Below are 22,577 nucleotides of genomic sequence, written 5' to 3'. Positions count from 1 at the left end.
GTATTCTTAGTGAACTATATGTTGTAAATTTATTCTATATTCTTATGTATAGGGGTTAATTCATCTCAAAAGAAGAAGAATGCAAGAATTTCTTTAGACATCCTCTCAATGTTCATATGCAAGTACTTCATTCATACACTTAATTACTTAATTCATGTTAATGCACACATTAATGAACATAGAAACTGTGCTATATGCAGCCGACAATAAATTGAAGCCTCCAGAGCAGAGTATTATAACCACAGAGAAACTAAAAGGTTTAATTCATAAACTCACATTATATTTTAATTTAATACAACATGTCATTTAATAAATTGGAAAGATGAAGTAATAAATTAATATAATGAAGTTATCTATCTACTAAATGAAGTAATATACACTGACTTGATGTATGTAATTAGAAATAATCTAAGCTATTGTCTATTTACTGTGTTGCATGGGTTTAGGGTTTTAGGATTAAACTCAGCTACTGTGTTGTTTGCACATTTAAATGAGCTATATGTTCTAATAGTTGAAGTAGTAAATTGGTAAGGTGAAGTAATAAATTGATATAATGAAGTAATCTATCTACTAAATGAAGTTATCATCTAAAAGGCTTAGAAATAATTCTGTGCCAGAAAGTAAAAAGTGAAATCTAAGCTATATAATGAAGTTAATTGTGTATTTAATGAATAACATAGTATTCTTTGTGAACTATCTGTAATTGGGAAGATATGTTAACATTGATTATGTATTCATTATATAGGAGGTAAAACTTGCTTGTAATGAAGTGATAGACATTAAATATGAATTATCTATTTACTGTGTTGAATGGGTTTAGGGTATTAGGATTAAACTCAGCTACTTTGTTGTTTGCACATTTAAATGACCTATATGTTCTATTAGTTGAAGTAGTAAATTGGTAAGGTGAATTAATAAATTGATATAATGAAGTAATCTATCTACTAAATGAAGTTATCATGTAAAAGGCTTAGAAATAATTCTGTGCCAGAAAGTAAAAAGTGAAATCTAAGCTATATAATGAAGTTAATTGTGTATTTAATGAAGTAACATAGTGTTCATTGAGAACTATCTGTAATTGTTGATGATATGTATATTTATTCTGTAATCTTGTGTATAGGTGAAAGTTCCTTACAAAAGAAGAAGAATGCGAGTATTTCTTTGGAAATCCTCTCAAATTACTTAGGCAATTACTTCATTCATACACTTTATTACTTCATTCATACAAACTGTGCTATATGCAGAGGACAAGAAATTGAAGGCTCTTGAAAAGAGTATTACACCAACAGAAAAACTACAAGGTTTAATTCATAAACTCACATTATATTTTGATTTAATACAACATGTCATTTTATCCATTGACTAAAATAGTCCTCTTTTTTTTTTCCAGAAATGTTGAATATGAAAAATGTAGTTGTTGGTGATAATACTTCAAAACAGCTTGCTAATGAAGAATTTGAAGTCCATGATGAATTGCGTACAAAGAAAAGACATGACAAGAATACAGCAGAAGGAGATAAAAACAGAGGTATATCAAATTAATGTTGGATTTTTGTTTCATATTTAATATCTCATTTGATGTTCTATTTAAATTAACTGATAAATCTATAATAGAATTGTGTAATACCATATTGAAGTACTATAGTGCTCTTTTTTTTTCCAGAAATGTTGAGGATGAAGAAATTATCTGGTGGTAATAGCTCTTCAAAGCAGCCTACTACTCAAAATCTAGATAAAACAAATCAAGCATCAGGTTTGCAGCATATGTAAACAAGTTTTAATTATTCAATAAAAAATAATAATATAGGTGACTAACATAGATAAACTGACATGTTTTAATGAAGTTATTGATGAATTGAGAACAAAGAAAAGACATGACAAGCAGCCTGTAGAAGAAGCTCAAAACAGAGGTACTATACAAGTGTTTTCAAATATGATGTTATAAACTATGATCTACTACCCTTGTGTGTGTTTCACTTCCTTGTATCTGGAATTTCTTTACTCGACATTGATTATATTGTAGTGCAGAAAGAGCATTTAAAAATGTGCATTATTGGCATCTCTTTTGACATCATTATTGGATAGTAATGAACTATATTCACTAAATATGAACTAAATTAAGTATGTTATGAAGTATTTTTGACATGTTATTGAAATAGCTTAATGATACAACAAATTTTAGTGTTAAACCTTAAGCGGTAGTAATGAACTATATTTAATAAATAATGAACCAAATGACAGTCAGTAATGAAGTAAATATCACATTTTATTGAAATACAATGTTAACTTACTTCATTAAGTCATGCGATTGCTTCATTACATTAGTTTATTACTTCATTTAGTCATGCTATTACTTCATTCAGTCATGCAATTTAGTGTCAAATATGATGTTAACTTTTATACATTTTATATCATTATCATTATTAATTATAAACATATGTTAGGTATGAAGAGGATAAGGGGAACTGAGCAAGAACATACTTCACCTACTGGGGAAGATGTAAACAGAAAGATGGTAAAGAATGCTAAGAAAGCGTCAAAGAATGTTGATAAAGTTGCTGCAAAGAAGGGCACAGGAGTTTCTGACAGAGTTCTGTGTCTTAAAAGAGGTCCGACAAAGTTTGTTGAAGCAATAAAATCTCTGAATGAGGAACAACGAAAGGCAGTAGAAGATATGGGTTTTGGGAGTCTTCTTCATTTCAATTTGACCTTTATTCCAGCAAAGCTTGCATATGAGATACTAGATAATTTTGATATAGATACATGCAGAGTAAAGTTCAAACGAGGAATACTACATATCGGCGATGATGATGTCCATGCCACGCTTGGTTTACCAAATGGTCATTTGAAATTTGAAAGGAATGGACATCAAAAGTTGGACAAATTCATCAACGAGATTGCTGAATCTTGTAACCGAGCTAGAAAAAATATGGGTCCTGATATGTTTATGGAAAAAATGTTAAGTGATGTTGAAGGTGGGGAAATGTTCAGGAAGATTTTCTTGATTTTATTCGACACAATCTTGATTAACCCCTCTGGAGACGGATACTTGACAACACAGATTGAAGAGGTAATTGATGACATTGATAATGTCAAAGATTATAATTGGTGCGGTTATGTGATTGATTCTCTCCTTCATGCCCACAAGGTTTGGGCTAAAGACAAGAGCAAACCATTCACTGGGCCAGTTTCATTTCTGGTGGTAAGTAACTAAAATATATATCCTTGAATTAATCTGTTTTAAATATGAAGTACTCCCTCCGTCTCACTTTAGGAGTCCCGGTTGAGTTCGGCACGGGTTTTAAGAAATACAAAGGAATATAGGTGAAAAAAGATAATGGAATGTGGGTCCTACTTTTTTATATTAGTTTTATAATAAAATGTGAGTGGGAAAAGGTTAGTGAAATGTGGGGCCTAATACCATTTATGGAATATTTCAACCGGGACTCCTAAAGTGGGACATCCAAAAATGGTAAACCGGGACTCCTAAAATGGGACGGAGGGAGTATTATTTAGAAGTGATGAACTAATGCTAAGTTTCATTTTGTAGCCATGTTATGTTGATAGGATTGTTCTTCAATCACGGCTCATTTACATCATTTTATTGACGACTTATATCATTACTATTGACACTTATACCATTATAATAATGTGGACCTCACTCTCTACTAACATTATTTGCACTACCCTTTCTCTCACTCTCTCATACTTTTTTTCTTATTTATTAAAATCTATGCCGAACCCAAAGTTCATACTCTTTGGAGACAGAAATAGTAGTAAAACAGTGAGATAAAATTTAATTTTTATTGAAGTATATTAATTTGAACATGGTAGAGTTTCCAACAATCAAGGGCTGGACAAGCAAACTGCTAAACAAAAGACAGAAAATGGAGCTTGAGCCTGGGCCATTTGGAAGAGGCATTAAGGAGGGTATTTTCAATCCCCAAAGAAGCAATCTGTTTGAATTGGGTGGAAAGCATGACATTGCCAGCTCATCTTGCATAAAAGGAAGTGATATCTCTGCTGCTGCAAAACGTAGAAAGCACTTTTTCAAAGTTATGGGAATTGCAGCTGATGCACTAAGTGAACTTATGAAGAATATAGAAGAAGAGGCAGAAGAGGTCAAGAAAGATGGCTGCTCTAAAGTTGCAGCTAAATGCTCATTGAAAATGATGGGCGTGCAAGAGATGGGACAAGAAGAAGATGGCATTGAAATCCAAAACATGTCTCAAGCAATGCAAGATGACGACGTTGATGATCCAGAATTTATCGCTGCAGTTGAGAAAGTCATGAAGGTGGCAGAGCTAAGAAAAAGATGGGAAACTGAAGGTCCTTCGTTTGATTTAGGATTTGAGGTTGGAGGAAGGAACGTAAGTGGATGAATGACTTCTTGGTTGAAAACTTGGATGTTGTAGTATGGGAACTTTGTTTTGTTGTGTTGTAATTCATATAAACAATGGGATGTAACTAACTGACTTATTTTGTTTTGTATTTGGGGATGAACTAAACTTATTTTGTTGTAAAATATGAAATGGTTTTTGTAACTAACATGTTCTATTTAGGCAATGGAGAACAGTTGTTCATTGGGTTTTGTTTGTATTGTTGTTTATAATTGACAGGTTGATAATACACCGTCAAGGGACATATATCCCGGGAACTATATCTTCGAGGCTGTACAATTCATGCCCGTAGATGATGTGAATAAGGTAAAATTTTACCTTGCTTTTTATTAAGTCTGTTTGAAGTAATATTTTAGTATAATGAAGTAATTATCGTACTGAATGAACTATTTTTTACCTTGCCCTTTATTAACTCTGTTTGAAGTAATATTTCGGTATGATGAAGTAACTGTCATACTGAATGAACTATTTTTTATATAATACTACTGGCAGGGTCTTAATGTACAAATGACAGATGTTACATCGCCATCAAACTTCAGTGTTGACGCAGGCCTTATGGATAACTTAAAAGCTAATATAATGGAGAAGGTAAAATCTGAATTTTTAGAAGTATACATCTCAAACAATGAAATAGTTTGTCTTTGGAATAAATAATTTTCTAAATCAATACCAGGATTTGAATACATTATGTGTTGTTCAACATGGATCAAATGTGAGATTGCATATAGATGATGAGCCAAAGGATGATGGTACCAAGGTATAAATCTAAATTACATGATTAAAAATCTTTATCACCCTACTACACACAACATACAACCTTGTGACATGATCCATTTACTTGTTTGATCCATGTTTACAAATGTCAAACCTAACAAGCACTGAATACTTTTTACTTCATTATATTAATAATTTGGTTCATTACGTAGAAGATCCAGTTCATTATGAATTAACTATCTTATTTAATGAAGTATTTTGTTATGTTATTCTACTTCCAGAATCTTAGTATACAAATGGCAGATATTACACAGCCATCAAAGTTCAGTGTTACCTTGCCTTTTATTATCTCTCTTTGAAGTAATATTTCAATATTATGAAGTAATTGTCGTACTGAATGAACTATTTTCTACCTTACCTTTTATTAACTCTGTTTGAAGTAATATTTCAATATAATGAAGTAACTGTCATACTGAATGAACTATTTTTTACGCAATCCAGGTCACTAGACCGGCCGACCCGTACGCCAGCACTCGGTCTAACATTGGTGTACACTAACCCAAGTAGAGTTTGCGGCTCTACAAGGATCCGAATTCGATTAAATCAATAGTGGCATAGCCACGAGGGATAGGCACGACAAAACAAATCAAGGCATGATAACACATATCTCATTCTCATCAATATCAGTTTAGGACAATGTCCTTATTTTAAAAGAAAGCCCACCTCGTCGGCTTATCTCGCAAGTATTCTCTTCTCCTCGTTTATCACGCTGAGAGCGCGAAGTATCACCTTTAAATTAGGCGTATCACAAATCAGTTTCAAACATTGATCTCAAATCATGCATGTCTCCCATATTTCCCTTTTTCCCATCGATTATTTTCAAAATCATCATCCAAAATCAAAGTATGATCATCATATCGTTTTTATTCAAATAACAACTCCAAATTCACCATTAAATCATGTCACGCATGAGTGTTCCACACACACACAACACACGCACATGATCACAACACATGTGCACGCCGACCGAGGCGTGCACACACACACACGGTCTCGCACACACACACTTGCACACATATATCCCAAAATTCATCAATTTATTCCCCCTTCACTCAATCTAAATGCATGTGGACTCAAGAACACCGATTAATCGGTAGAAGAAGAAGAGATCAAAGATTAAAGTACCTTTTCCAAAAGAACAATCGGTAGAAACAAGTTATAGACTTGATTCTTCAATAAAATCTTGAACTCCAACTTGAATTCTTCTCAATTGATGAAGAAATCTTGAAGAAAACTTGGAGAGAGTGGGGAGAGAATTTCGAAATATTGGGGGAGTGGGAGACGCCGGTTTTGTGTGCTAGGGTTTGATCTCTCTCTTATATTTATAGAGTGCCAAAATAATATCCCATAATTAAATAAATCAAGATTTGGAAGATATGGAGAGATTTGTTGGTTGTAGAGGCCGAAAATTTGGAGGATGGTTAGGAGAGAATTTCGAATTCTAGGCTATTAACTTAGCCTATGATTTAATTCAAATATTTCACGGAGTAGAATAATATATCACGGAGCAAGAAAAATAATAATATTCTTCCCCAAATAAATAGGAAATAGGCGTGTATTTCAAATCTTCCAAGGGATTTGAATTTCAAATCCTAATTTAATTAGGATATGCACTTAGATTTGGCAAGATATGGTAGGATATTCTAGCATATTTATATTTATTCATGGAATAGAATAAATAAGGGATCAATTGAATAAATAATTCCCTCTTCTCCAATAAAATAATGGCCGAAAATTCCACATGATTTAATAATGCTCCTATTAAATTCTCACTCATCCCTTAGGAAAAAAAAATAATCCACCACCATTATATTTCTCTGCATCAAATATTCACACCCAATCAATCATTTCTTCACTTTCTCTTCTTTTTCTCAACGCATTGACCTTTCAACGGCCACGTCATATTTTTTTTCCATCTTTGACTATTCAATAGCCATGTCAACATTTCAACAAGTTGACTATTCAACTCAATCTCAATTCTCATACGCAATTAGGTCACAAAGACACTATGCAATTAATTACTCATCAAATAATCCACATATCATAGCATTTAAGGCATTTAATGCAAAAATTTTATAACCCGAAAATTAAGGTTTGAAAAAGTGGGGCGTTACAATTTTTTACCTTGCATTTTATTAACTCTGTTTGAAGTAATATTTCAGTATGGTGAAGTAACTGTCATACTGTATGAACTGTTTTTTATATAAATCTAAATTACATGATTAAAAATCTTTATCATCCAACTACACACAACAAATGTCAAACCTAACAAGCACTGAATACTTTTTACTTCATTATATTTATAATTTGGTTCATTATGTAGAAGATCCAGTTCATTATGAATTAACTATCTTATTTAATGAAGTATTTTGTTATGTAATTCTACTTCCAGGATCTTAGTATACAAATGGTAGATGTTACACAGCCATCAAAGTTCAGTGTTGATGCTGGACTTATGGAAAACTTAAGAGTTAATCTAACAGAGAAGGTAAAATAACAATTTGAGAAGTATACATCTTAAATAATGAAGTATCTTGTCCCTGAAATGGATCATTTTCTGAACCACTACCAGAATTTGAATACACCGTGTGTTGATCAGCATAGATCCAATGTGAGATTTCATAAAGATGATGGAACCAAGGTACAAATCTAATTTACATAATTAAAAATATTTATCCCCCTACTACACACAACATAAAAGCATTGAAATGATCCTTTGCTTTTATTGATATATGTTTATGAATGTCATACTCAAACAGCAGTGCATACTTTGTACTTCATTATATTTACAATTTAGTTCATTATGTAGAATATTAATGTGGATGCGGAAATTCAGTCAGTGTTGAATGCTTATAAGGATATAGACATGGATGATGATTTCATGGAAAGTTGTTTGGTTGGTAAGCCAGTGTCAACTGAGCTCATTGTTTACAACGCCAACAAGGTAAGCTTGTGCAAAGTCATAGATAATTTGAAGTTTGTTCTTAATATGATGAAGCTATAATAATTGATTTATTTATTGCAAACAATAGATCAAAACTTTGAAGGAACGGATAGATGTACGTACTAGAAATGAGAAAACTGTGTCTCATGCATTGAGATCTCCATTCAATGAACGAGCAGTTAAGATTACAAACAAGCTCAGTAAAGATGAAAAAGAATCATATTACTGGATTCTTACAACACATAAAACAGAAGAGTATGATTTCTAAATTGCTTTCTAACAGTGTATCGCATTATTTTTACTAGTATGTGAAATTCTAACATATATTAAAAAATATGCAGACTTGAACTTGTTTATGACGATGACGTTGTAAAAGTTACAAAGATGGAAATGTGTTCCTTGATACCTAGGAAATTAATTGTGGTTGGCGTTATAGATGCATGGGCTTCCTACCTCAACAATATGGAAGAATTCCGATCACTGTACTCATCAAGACGACTATTTTTCACCACTTATCCATGTGTAAGTACAATATTATTTAAATTAAATAATATTAATTGTTGTGAAAATCCTAACTATGTTAATATACAGTTGTATACGATTGTTACAAAGCCTCAAAACATGGATGTCAGCAAAATCATTGCAAACTTCTGCAGCAACTTGGACAGAGAGGTGAAGGAAATACCGAATTTCAAATGGGAACATGTGGACACGGTACAAGCATCATTCTGAAGTATCTTAATTTTTTATAAAGTAGTAATTTGAAAAAATGAAGTTAAAGCTATACTGTATAAACCTATGAAGTAGTTAATTGCCAAAATGAAGTAATAAAACTTAATAGTGAAGTAATAGACTCTAAATATGAACTATCTATTTACTGTTTTGTACTCAGCTGCTGTGTTGTTTCATATTCTTCAGATATTTAACAATACTTCATTCTCCCAGTTTTTTACTTCATTCGAGTGATCTTTTACTTCATTACATAGGTCTTTTTCCCCATATGTGCGAATGAGCATTATTATGGTATTTGCTTTTGCTTCAAAAGAAATGGAATTGTTGTACTAGATAACTCTGAAAATGGCGACGACAATGATCTCACAACCAATTATAGTGACATTCCAGAGACGTTGGTTTGTATTCTTCACATATGATTTAATTTTATTACACTTACATATGATACACAACTAAAAATAACATATATTTTATTATACATGCAGAGATCATATTTTTGTCAATTCCTCACCAACATTGGTCTTCACAAACAGTGCAAGACAATATCCAATGCTAAAATACAGAGATTCAAAATGCCATGGAGAACTTCTGAAAATGTTGAAGACTGTGGAGTATTTCTAATGCGCCACATGGAAACATACAAGGGTGAGCGCGAAGGTTGTTGGAACTGTGGTTTAAAAAAATCAAGTTCAGGTGTTCTCCAAAGCTTGAGGGCCAAGTATTGCTCTGCATTGATGTTAGCAAATAACAGCCATACAAGCTTCAACAACAAACAAGTTACCGAAGCATACTATAAGGAGGAAAGCAATAGCCATGTAATAGATGTTGAGAAAATGATTGCAGCATATTTAAAGAAAAAATGAAGATTTTAGCAGATTAAGTTTTGATATATACATAGATCTGTTTTGAGCAATTCAAAATAAAGTACTTCGCTTATTAATGTTGTTCTATATTAGATTTAAATGTTGCATTGGATAATAGATATAGTTCATTGGGTAGTTAATTTGTACAATGAAGTAATAAATTATAATAATGAAGTGGAAATCTATAATAATGAAGTATCAGACTTTTATTATGAAGTATCTATTTACTGCGTTGTATGGGTTTATGGTTTAAATTTAACTGTTGTGATCAAAGTTCAGTGTTACCTTGCCTTTTATTAACTCTATTTGAAGTAATATTTCAGTATTATGAAGTAATTGTCGTAATGAATGAACAAGTTTTACCTTACCTTTTATTAACTCTGTTTGAAGTAATATTTCTATATAATGAAGTAAATGTCGTACTGAATGAACTATTTTTTACCTTGCATTTTATTAACTCTGTTTGAAGTAATATTTAAGTATGATGAAGTAACTGTCATACTGTATGAACTGTTTTTTATATAATACTACTAACAGCTGTGTTATTTGCTCATATAAATGAACTAAATATTCTATTTAATGATATAATAAACTCATATCAATCAATAAGCTAATGATCTGTTTTCATAAAAAGTTTAAACTAATTCAAATTCAAATTTTAAATGAAATAAGAAACTACGGGTCTGAAGTACTGAACTTAAAAAATGAAGAACAAAACATATACCACTGAAGTAATAAACGACAAAACAGAACTACTGTTAGAGAAAAGAACAACAAGCATCAACATTGTTGTTTCCTCTTTTTCTTCTTCTTCAACTCCTGTATCTTGTCACAATTCCTTGAATCATGCTGACCAATCTCGCCACATTTGCCACATTTCCTTCCAGGCTTCGACAACTCTCTTATTTCTTTCTCAAGGCGTGAAAGACGTCGACCAGAACCCTTGGTGCTGACAACATCAGGTGGATGAACTTCTATTTCACTAGGGACTTCTGAGCCATAAAAATTCTCAATCATCTGTCTCTTTTCACTTATAGACAATACATTTCCCTCACCAAGTACTTCTTTTTTCCCTTCAGCCATAATATGTCTAAATGCACGAATTTTATCACCATCTCCCTCTATAAGCCGTGCGATATCATAAAAATCTGCATGCATATCCCTGTATTCCTGCTTCGTCTCATCCACAACAATAAATGACTCAATATTATCATCAAAACCAAAATGCACAGGCTTGACAAATTTAGACTTCAACCAGCGTCCTCCATGTAACTCATCAGGGACTAACTTCAATTTTTTGTTTCTCAAGATCCAAAATATGTGACTGCAAACGAGCCCAAGCCTCTCAAACATCTTACAACCACATGCATATGAATCACAAGAAATTGAGTATGAAACTGTCCAGTTCTTTGAGAACTTATCATTCAACACATAAATCTCATTCTCACCAACGGTTGACACTGTCACCATGGTGACATTATCGACTGCTTCCTCAATCTCACTCTGAATTAGTTTGAAACCACTGTCACTGTAAATTGTTGATGCATGCTTCTCAAGAGCCGAATTTGTTTTCAAAGTTGGAATTGTGTTAAAATCCAAATATTCAAGCCTATTATTGTTGCTCCTTTGACCATCCAATGCATTGTTGTAATACATAAGAAATTCAACAAGATTAGATCGAGACTTGGAGTACCTCTTGAAGAATATGTTCTGAGATTCAGATATAGATGTGGTCTTTATCAGTGAACTCATTGGAAAATCCCTAAAATATGCAGGAACCTGTAGTTCATCAAGTAATAAAAATACTTCATTTATTGGCTAATATACTTCAGCAGACAGAAAATATGTTTCCAAAGGAGGATACGTACCCAATATTTTCGTGAGTCAAACATAGAGGTAAACCACTCATTGTCCTTAAGCCCATATTTTTCCATTACATTATTCCAGGATTCTTCAAATTCTTCAGGCTCTATCAACTCAGACCAAACACAACTATTTAACTCCTTTTTCAAATCTTCATTGCCAAGTTGACTCTTTGGTAACTTTTCCACAACTTTAAACATGATGTGCCACATGCACCATCGATGTCTTGTATCAACAAGGACTCTTTCCACAGCAACCTTCATTCCCAAATCCTGATCAGTAATGATCAATTTTGGTGCAGAACCCATGCATTTGACAAAACGTTCAAACAACCATGAGAAAGAATCGGCATTTTCCTTAGATAATAAGCCTGCACCAAATGTTACAGGTCTTCCATGGTTGTCTTTTCCTGTGAACGGTGCAAATATCATGCAGTACCTGCATTAAACCAATTCATCAAAAAGATTCAGTAAATGTTATGCAGTACATGAATTAAAAGTTAGTTCATTCTGTTTGGTAAATACTTCATCTTGTCGGAGTTTTACTACATTCAACTAAGAATTCTAAATAATTATGCACTCACTTCATTCGAGTAGACTATTAATTCATTATTGACAGTTACTAGTACCTAAAGTAAATGTTTCATGCATATGCATGTTGATCACATCAATAATCATTTTACTATAAACAACATACTTCATACCTGTTAGTTGAATAGGTTGTGTCAAACGATACTATATCACCGTAGAGATGGAAATTCTTCTTAGCAATGGGATCACACCAGAAAAGACGAGTGAGCCTATCTTTGGAGTTCACCTCAAAATCATAAGTGAATGCCGGACAATTCTCCTTCTTTCGGCTCATTTCATTAAGTATCATCTGTGCATCTGCCCCACGAGTAAATGCTCTCAAGTCGCGCCTATAGTTTCGAACTTCTACAACCGTACACCCAACATAATCCAGCCCACCAAGAACCTCATTCAGCAACTTAAAAGTCAACGTAGGACCTATGTTTGCACTTGCACAATCTAATATAAATTTCTGATGCATTAGATCAATGTTGCGATTCAGCCTCATGAATCGCCTATGGCGTCCCTCAACCATATCATGATTATGTTTTTCTTCAAACTGTTTGACAACATAACCAATTCCCTTACAAAACTTAATCCCAATTTTAGACTTGCAAAAACACTTCCTAGAAGAACGTCTGCGTTTTGACTCATGCCCTTGCATTTTATTTTTCTTCTCACCTTCTCTACTACACACAACATATAACCATGTGACAAGATCCCCCTCCTTCTTTGATCCATGTTTACGAGTGTCAAACCCAACATGCCGTGCATACTTATTATAGAACTCAGTAGCATCATCAAGTTTAGGAAAAATCTGTCCTACATAGGGCTTTAGTTGGGATGGACAGTCAGGTAGGTATGACACTGATATAAAACATGCAAACTACTGTCAGTGGAAAATTAAAACAAACAATTTATGCCTACAAATTTAGTTCATTATAACAACAGTTTAGTTCATTTAGCTGTTTTATTACTTCATTATAACAACAATTTAGTCGAATTAATGGCATACTTTAATGTGCAAACAACACATCAGTTAAAGATGTTACTTCATTATAATATTTTATTAATTCATTTTTACAGTGATTTACTTCATTATTATGAATTATTACTTCATTTTAGTAATAAAACCTAACTGTATAAACAAATCAATGATATTACTTCATTATCATAATTTATTACTTCATCTTATCAGTTTATTACTTCATTAAAAAGAATATGTAGTTCATTTTAATGTGCAAACAAGTCAGCATATACACTACAATAATATCAGCATTTAATATTCAATAAGAACAGAAGTTCAGTTTTAATGGTTATTACTTCAGGATAACTTAACTTTACTTCATTATAACAACAATTTAGTTAAATTGATGGCATACTTTAATATGCAAACAACACATCAGTTAAAGATGTTACTTCATGATAATATTTTATTAATTCATTTTAACAGTGATTTACTTCATTATTATGAATTATTACTTCATTTTAGTAATAAAACCTACTGTGTAAACAGATCATTTATATTACTTCATTATCATAACTTATTACTTCATTTTATGATTTCAATACTTCATACTAAATAGATTATAATTAAAAGGAAAACAGATCATTTATATTACAGAATCTTATCAGTTTATTACTTCATTCTCATGTTTTATTACTTCATTTTGGTAATAAACCTAACTGTATAAACAAATCAATGATATTACTTCACTATCATAATTTATTACTTCATCTTATCAATTTATTACCTCATTAAAAAGAATATGTAGTTCATTTTAATGTGCAAACAAGTCAACATATATACTACAATAATATCAACATTTAATATTGAATAAGAACAGAAGTTTGGTTTTACTAGTTATTACTTCAGGATAACTTAACTTTACTTCATTATGAGTACAAATCGCATATACACTACAAACATGAAAAAAATTTGTTTTACTTCATTAGTTTTAAGCTCATGGATCAGCGTTCCAACGTTGCAACGTAGTTTTTAGCTCATTTTTCCGACCATTTACTTCATTATTAATATGATTACACTACAAACATGAAAAACATCAAAAATAACACATTACTCAATTGGAAAAAGTCATGAACCTTCAACTGTGGTATTATCTGATTCTGGCTCTAAATCTGAATCAGAATCCGTATCAAAAAGAGATCCTCCTGGATTAGTAAGATCATCCATAATCGATCCAACATTGTTCGATGTAGATCCAGTTGAAGTAGATCCTAATCCGTCTTCAACCGCGGAATTTGTTGATGTAGATCCTAATCCGTCGATATTCTCCATGAGAGTCAGAATATTGCCAAATTGAAGAAGAATTCGTGAATTAAGGCTCAGCTCCACCCAATTTGTTAAGTGCGTCGCCGCCGCCGCCGCGGATTGATCCCCTCCAGCAGCTTTTGATGAGCCCGAAACGAATGAAACACAGATTGAATTACGAAATTGGATTGAACGTGGAATGAACGCAGATCAACGCAGATTGTGGATGGCGGATTGAAGAGATCGACGCACAGATCGTGAATTGCGAGAGAAACACGTTATGTATGTGTTATGTATGTGTTAAGAATTGATTTCCTAAAATACCCCTCAGCAAGTTTTTATTGATTTAAATATTAAGTTAAATGCAAATTAATCCTAACCACAAGATTAAGAAAATGAAGGGCCCTAATTTGGTCTCTAGTTCGGCCCTTAAGAATGGTTCGACATTGATCACAACTCTATATATATATATATAGAGAGAGAGAGATGTACTAAGATGACAACCCTCTTTATTGTAACACCATACCACCATTTTAGGCCATTGGATATGAAAATCGTGTGCTTGTCATGCTGCCACGTGTACAAACACGGAGGGGTAAAATAGGAAATTTCTAATTTTACGTTACCAGATTGCAGTGCTGTTCATTGAATATTGCAGTCTTACCACAACAATATTGCAGTTTACCACGACTGCAATATCTAATACAGTAGACTGCAAACCCGTGTTTTTTCACGAAACTTAATCCTAGGCGTCCATAAATGAAATCTAACGGACTATATTGGTGGTATGATGTTATTTTAACTGTGGTGGCACCCTAGTGCACCCCTATATATATATATATATATAGGAATGTGATCAAATGAAAACTCTAAATATGGTACAAACTCAAAACTATGATCTGGACCATTGAAAAATGTCAACAGATCACAAAAAAACATCAACAGAAAAATGTCAACAGAATTTCAACGGTAGTCAATGATTGATGTTGTGTTGATATTGTGTTGATACTGTGTTGACATTAAAATCTTAAAATTTTACACTATTGTATTCAAACCATGTTGAAGCTGTGTTGAGGAGTTTTGAGTTTGTACAATATATAAGTTTGCATTTTATCACTACTATATATATATATATATATATAGGGATGTATTCAAATCCTTTTTGCATGCTTTCTTCAATTGTTCAACTCAATCTGGACGGTTCAATATCAAGATCTTATGGCCCAAAATAATGTGATATTGAATTAATTATAATGCTTAAAAAAAACGTCTAGGGCCTTTTAGGAATGCACAATCTTGTTAGTTATGGTAACTAGCGTGATTCTCTCTATCAACACATCACACCGGTTTCTCTGAATGAATTAGACGAAATCTTTCTTCTATCTCCAAACTCCTTTCTTTTCTGCTCCGTTTAATATTTCGATAACTCTCTCCAAGATTCAAGTGTTGAATGCATCGTTAAGTTGGACAAATTTGTGAATTACAAGAACCGTAAGAAGTTGGACCCTTTGCGATTTTTGTTCTTATTCTCCAACAATGGAAGAAGGTAATTTAATATCTTACATTCCAGAAGTATTGAACGTTGTTATAATCTTAAAAAAAAACGATTTCTGAATAGTTGGCGCTTTTTTATTTTATTTCCGTAGGGATTATAAATCGTTGCCGCTAGGGTGTAGTATCAGTGGCCCAAGTCGTCGAGTTTCAGTTATCTCCTCCAGTTTCAGTGATTACTGCTAGGGTTTAGATATCATATTAGCTATAGTTCAGTTTTTACTGCCAAACATAATGCACAAATATCTACGTGTAATGTAATTTATCGAATTAATAATGGTCGATTAATGTAATGTAATGTATAGATTTCAGTGCAGTTATTTGGTAATTTTATACGGTATTATTGGCAGTGTTTTTTTTTTTTTTCAATTTAAATCCTTACTCCTAGGGTTTTTTCATTGTTGGGGCTAGGGTCTAGTATGTAAGTAAAACGTATGCCGTCAAAGTTGACGAGTTTTAGCCATTGCTATAGGGTGTAGTTCTTATCTCGACTATGGTTTAGTATTAGTATTCTATGTAATTAGTAATATACGATCTATGTAATGTAATCCATAAGTTTCATAATATTTTTTTATTATGATTTTATGCAGTTCTCGTTGTACCTGATTGTTCTTCTGAGTTGAAGCCGGTAGTCGGTCTCAAGTTCTAATCGCTTGAATTTGCTTTCGCTTTCTACGATGTGTATGCACGGGCTGTTGGATTTGATACACGCAAGCAGGGAACAAGGAAGACTGACGATGTTATTACTTGGTCTTATGTGGTATGCAATAGGGAAGGCAGCAAGAAGTCTAACGGCGATGACCAATTGAATGCACGGTCCGGTTTCTCTATGAAACACAGGCGCTTATCCAAGCGCTGTGGTTGTAAAGCAAGCATTTCGTTCAAGTTCTTCTCCGAAGGAGGGGTTCCAGGTTATACTATTCAGGAGTTCAACGAGGTGCATAACCATTATATGGTTGAATCAGAGCATCAACAGTTTATGTCACTTAATCGACAGTTGGAAGATGTACACCACCAATTCATCCTTGACTGTTCGAAGGCTAACATAGGTCCTACTCTTACGTTTAAGGTGTTGAAGGAAATTCTCGGTGGATTTGGTCGTGTTGGTTGCAATGTTGGGGATATCAGGAATGATTCTCGAGACATCCAAGTATACGCACATGGGATTGACGTACAAATGGTGTTGGATGATATGGCTAGGAAGAAGGAACTGTCCGACGCGTTCACATATGAGTATGAAGTTAATGATAGTAACCAGTTGGTGGCCCTGTTTTGGTGTGATGGTTTGATGAAGAGGAAGTACCATATGTTTGGTGATATTGTGGCGCTTGACTCTACCTATAACACAAACAGGTATGCATTATTTACTGATTATACTGCATTGCATAAGGTTACATTATAGCAGTTGGATTTTTACATGACTCTCTGCATTACTACGCATATGTTATGCATTATTTGTTTCGAATGATTCATCTTATGTGCTTGTCATACATAGGTATTGTATGATCTTCACACCATTTACGGGAAAGGACAATCATGGGAGACCCGTCACTTTCGCTGCAGGGTTGGTGTGCAGCGAGAAAACAAGTGCTTTTGCTTGGCTATTCAAACATTTCGTTGAATGCATGAGTGTTGCTCCGAAGATGATCGTAACAGATCAAGATTTGGGTATGAGGTCAGCGATTGAAGAGATTCTTGTCGGGACTCGCCACAGATGGTGTATGTGGCATATTATGCATAAGTTGTCTGTCAAGGTTCCGGGCAGGTTACTGAGGGACGATGATTTCAAGAAAGAATTCAATGCATGTGTATGGTCGGACCTTCTTGAACCCGAAGAATTCGAGGAACAGTGGAATGGAGTTGTGGAACGTTATGGACTGGAAGACATTAGTTGGTTCAACACGTTGTACGACTATCGGCAAATCTGGATACCTGCGTATTTCAGAGATTTTCCACTTGGCTCCATGATCAGGACTACCTCGATATCTGAATCGGAGAACAGCTTCTATAAAAACCTTTTGAAGCCACACGCCAACATTGCCGAATTCTACTTGAATTTCAACAATGCTCTGGAATTTCAGCGCAATAGTAGAACAAAGCTTGACTACCATGATTCAACTGACCTGCCTATCTTGGCCACTGCCTTGCCATTTAAGAAACATGCTTCGACGATGTTCACAGACAGTATGTTCAAGAAAATACAAGAAGAAATTGTTGAGGGTAATGATAGATGCCGAGTGTTGGGCTTTTCTTCTACTGATATGGTGGACACCTACAAACTTGGAGACAGCCAGCGGAATTCTTACTATGTGAGACAAGACAAGAGTGACGAGTCCTACTCGTGCGATTGCAAACTCTTTGGTAGGCAGGGATATCTGTGCAGCCATATATTTTTTTTGTTCAGGAACAATGAAGTGAAAATAATTCCGGATAAATACTGCTCAAGTAGATGGATGAAGACCCCGTTGGCCAAGGCTGTCCATGGTCATGTTGATGACAGTTTACCCACCATGTCCATCGTTGATGAAAGGCAAAGCGTCGCAAAGCAAGGGATTACGCTGTTCTATGGTTTTCTTCGTCGCTTTGAGCCGGACATTGATGTGCTTCGTGCATTTGTATGTGGACTGGAAGAACATGGTAATTCACTCCAAGATGGAACTCCTACAACGTCAGCCTCTGAAAAGAGGAGAATGATTGAACAGTTTTATGGAATGGAACGGCCTGAAGTCATAAATGTCCATCCTCCGGATGTTGTGAAAACTAAGGGACACGCTAGCAGCTCAGCTAGCCGTCTGATTTCGAAGAGAGAAAAGGCTGTAAAGGAGGCTAGTAGGCCTCTTAGACGTTGTAAGGCTTGTGATGAGCTGGGACATCATGACTCTCGAAACTGTCCCATGCTTAAAGAGATGGAGAACGAGAAAGAGCTACGGAAGGGAAAGAGGAAAAGTTGAACGTGCATCTGTTATCTTGGATGTTTATTTTTGATTTTCCCATTGTCTTTATTTCTCACTACATTCGACAATTCTGGGTTTCATATTAGTTTAAAACATGGCAGTTAGAAAGGTTTAAACAACGAGTGCATTATTACTCAGCTATAGTGCATTGTTTACCACTACAACAACATTATTAACTAATTGCCACTACGCTTCTGTTTTTATAAACTGCAGTGACTTTAATAAACACCAATGTTGTTGAAACTACATTATTCTCTCTTTTTTGCCCATTATTATTCCCCATACTACAATTCGAATTTTTTGGTTCAGTACAAGGTACACCTTGTGCATTATTTAATCATTACATTACATTATTAAAACCAATTACTTTCAACTACATTATTATATGGGACATGTGCATTATTAGTGGCATATCTTTCATTAATAAAAATTGGTCAAATTATTATATAAAAACTGTACATTATTCTTTCCTTATGTTGTATTCTGATGGTCTTGTTACATTATGTAAGTCGCATTATACCTCGAACGATCGAATGTATCTACTAAATTTAAAGGTATAGTACTAAAGATAATACTTTTAGAGTTGATGCTCTCATAGATTAATAACAAAACGTGAATAAAATTCACCTGCTTTTACCCAAGTTAATCCAAAATAGATTTAAAATGTCTAAAACTATCCAAAATAGATTAATAACAAAACTTGAATAAAAATCACAAGCTTTTACCCAAGTTAAACCAAACTATCCCATTGAAATCCAGATCATCACTCCAGCCCATATTGATCGACCCACCTATCAAAGTTGAACTTTGCGGGCTTTACCTTCCAATGGCTACTTGCGGCAAGTTGGTTATCCTCATGTTGTTTGTTGTGTGGACATGTGAGTAGTGTCTTTGCGAACTTGATGCGCAACATGTCCAAGCTCTTGTCCCCCTTTGGACCGAACCCACATTCCCATTCCTTCTCTCTCTCGCCAAAGTATGGCTCCATATGGCGCATCATATACACCCCAACCTCCACTGATTCTATGTTGTTCCTACAGGGCATTGTTACCACGTGTGTAGTGCATTTTTTTATTTGTCCCGCCAATTTAGGATTTTTGCACTTGCCAATCGCATCGGCCAAAAACTTTTTCTGCAGAAAGATATAATGTGCGTTTAACGAGTAATAATGAAAGTTATCAGCAGTATAATGTATCCTGAAATTATATAGACACCAATAATGAAATTGAAGTGTATACCAGGCATGATGGTGTTTTCCCGTATTTGGCTTGGAATCTCATCCACATCGTCAATAAAATTCAAAATCTTGGGCTTGCAATTTCCGTTTGCTGGTGTCTCAATGACAGCATTCTCCATAATAAACATAAACATTTTCTTAAAATCAGATCCACCATCAACATCTTCCATCATCAACTGAGCAATATCTGCAGTGGTCATCTTAAACCGTGTTTTGTTACATCTTTGTGCAACATAGTCGTTGAACCCAAAGTTGGATTGCTTTCCCTTGGGACGGTGAATACGCGTCGGCCCCCTTGGAAAGCCCAAAGTCAGGTGGACGTCCTCCTCATCAAGATTTAGGAGTTCCCCCCATCCAACTTGATCTGGCAACGAGCTAGGGTAAAATTTTTAAGAACCCAGTATGCTAGGTAACCCGGTAGCTCCTTTATATCGAAGCTTAGAATAGCTCCGAAACCAAGTTCATACACCGCTTCTTTCTGCCTTGGTGTTAGCCTTTTTATGCAGTCCAGAAAGTCCGTTGGTAGTCGACAGTATAGATGGTCCACCTTCTTCCCTCGTTTTTTCCGCTCCTCCGCCTCTTCGTTCACTGAACTTGTCTGTTCGTTTTGTTCCGCCAATCTCTGCTGAAATTTTTGTGCAATCGCTATTGGGATTACATCATCAACAGCTTCTTCCAGGTCAACCCTTGGTTGCTTCGCTGCTACAGAACAACAAATGAGTTTTATGCGTTGAAGCACTAGTATATCACATGATTGTAATGTTTTGCATAATACATAGTAAATAAGGCACACAAGCACGAAAATAATGCACACATGGCCCACATTAATGACATCGAAATAATGTACAGATCCATTTCTAAATAAGGCACACAAGCACGAAAATAATGCACACATGGACCACATTAATGACATCGAAATAATGTACAAATCCATTTCTAAAAATAAAACCATAAGAATAGCAGTACTGAAAGAAAAATAATGCACAGATAATGCACAGATACTCTAATGTAATGACTAATACTGACTAAATAGGTCTAACCGCTCCATTTAAGGTTTTGAATCTGGGCAGTGCATAATGCACACAAACACAGAAATAATTACATCGAAATAATGTACAGATCCATTACAATGATGGGGTCTGTAAGCATATCAGTCTTGAAATTGAAATAATGCACAAACAATCTAATCAAATGGATAACACTACCTAAATAATGGCCAAAAAGAACAAAACCTACCCTTGTTGAAGTGGATGAATGAAGAAAAAACATCAAAGCTGTACAAATCGCTGTTACAGTTTTCATTGTCATAAGCAATGTACCAATACGTCCATAAAATGCAGCACATACAGTTCAATAATATAAGAAACATTGTGTATAAAGAATTTGTACAACCAATTTTGTCAATAATGCACAGCTCCAAAAAAATATCATAACGCACGCCCCTAGTACAAGAATTAAAGAGCAGAATGCAACACAATCCTCACCGACAGACTGGGTGGGTTGGGATTTGTATGGCCGACCTCGTTTTGTCATTGTTGATATGTAAGACGAAGAAAATATCAGCTTTGTAACGATTTCTATTAAACAATTGAACAACTGTGTTGTTCTTGCACAAATTCCACAAAAAAACAAGAATAGATTCGTCAACAAACTCAAACAGAGCATATGTCTAAACCGTACGGAAACAATTAAATCCCATGTTTAATTGAAACTTCGACCAAGCTTTAGAGAAAAAAAACGTGCTTTTGTTTGGGGAAACACCGGGAATCGTCGCTTCGTCAACAAACTCACACACAACATATGTTTAAACAGTACGGAATCAAGTACAACCCATGTTCAATTGAAACTTCGTCCAATTTTTTGAGAAAAAAAAGTGCTTTTGTTTGGGGAAACACGGAGAATCGTCGATTAGAGGGGAATCTTCCACAAAATCGACGCTTAAAGCACGCTACTCTGTTGTCGCTCGCGGACGTAGGAAGACTTCAACTGAGAATCGTCGACGGGTGGTTGTTTAGACGGTGGTCAGCCAGTTTCGGTCGAAAACGATACAATGAAGTAGAGGAGACCGGCGGCTAGGGTTTTGAAAATGTGTGGAATGGAATTATCGTTTATGATCGTGGAGTGAGAGATTTGGAGGGAGAGAGAGTGAGTAGAAGGAAGGTGAATCGATATCCCGCTTAATTATCGCACCTGCCGTTTTGAATCGTGTCATCCATTGTGTGTTTACATAATTACCCTTATAATGCATCAAATGAATATAATAATGCAACACGGACTCATATATCAACTGCAAATCTGGACCATCCATAATCTAAATCTAATGGATGAGATTGTGTTGGAACTTAACTCTAAGGGCTGAAAAGGAGTTTAATGCTCCCATATATATATATATATATATATATATATATATATAGGGTA

At 34.4% G+C, this 22,577-nt stretch overlaps 2 protein-coding genes across 2 annotated transcripts; one reads left to right on the top strand and one right to left on the bottom strand.

Annotated features, from left to right (window-relative positions):
- Positions 1-10,493: 10,493 nt before the first annotated feature.
- On the bottom strand, positions 10,494-11,884 carry LOC125220948 (protein FAR1-RELATED SEQUENCE 5-like). Its single transcript, XM_048123075.1, has 2 exons — positions 11,582-11,884; positions 10,494-11,492 (listed from the first exon to the last, which is right to left on the bottom strand). Exons 1-2 carry the CDS (start codon positions 11,882-11,884, stop codon positions 10,494-10,496), a joined length of 1,302 nt encoding a protein of 433 aa, XP_047979032.1.
- A 4,069-nt stretch (positions 11,885-15,953) lies between these two features.
- Positions 15,954-18,919, top strand: LOC125220947 (protein FAR1-RELATED SEQUENCE 5-like). Its single transcript, XM_048123074.1, has 4 exons — positions 15,954-15,963; positions 16,559-16,610; positions 16,740-17,321; positions 17,464-18,919. Exons 1-4 carry the CDS (start codon positions 15,954-15,956, stop codon positions 18,917-18,919), a joined length of 2,100 nt encoding a protein of 699 aa, XP_047979031.1.
- The last annotated feature ends 3,658 nt before the right edge of the window (positions 18,920-22,577 follow it).

This window comes from Salvia hispanica, chromosome 4, assembly GCF_023119035.1.
Source record: "Salvia hispanica cultivar TCC Black 2014 chromosome 4, UniMelb_Shisp_WGS_1.0, whole genome shotgun sequence".
NCBI classification, from domain to species: domain Eukaryota; kingdom Viridiplantae; phylum Streptophyta; class Magnoliopsida; order Lamiales; family Lamiaceae; genus Salvia; species Salvia hispanica.
This window is presented reverse-complemented; position numbering and strand designations above follow the sequence as displayed.

Bases quoted from the DNA above. Each gene is read 5' to 3' on its own strand.
- LOC125220948 (XM_048123075.1), bottom strand. From the start codon at position 11,884: ATGGGTTCTGCACCAAAATTGATCATTACTGATCAGGATTTGGGAATG. The intron at 11,493-11,581 runs GTACGTATCCTC...GATGAACTACAG, and splicing joins TTGACTCACGAAAATATTGG to GTTCCTGCATATTTTAGGGA.
- LOC125220947 (XM_048123074.1), top strand. The intron at 16,611-16,739 runs GTTCTAATCGCT...GGTATGCAATAG, and splicing joins AAGCCGGTAGTCGGTCTCAA to GGAAGGCAGCAAGAAGTCTA. The intron at 17,322-17,463 runs GTATGCATTATT...TGTCATACATAG, and splicing joins TCTACCTATAACACAAACAG to GTATTGTATGATCTTCACAC.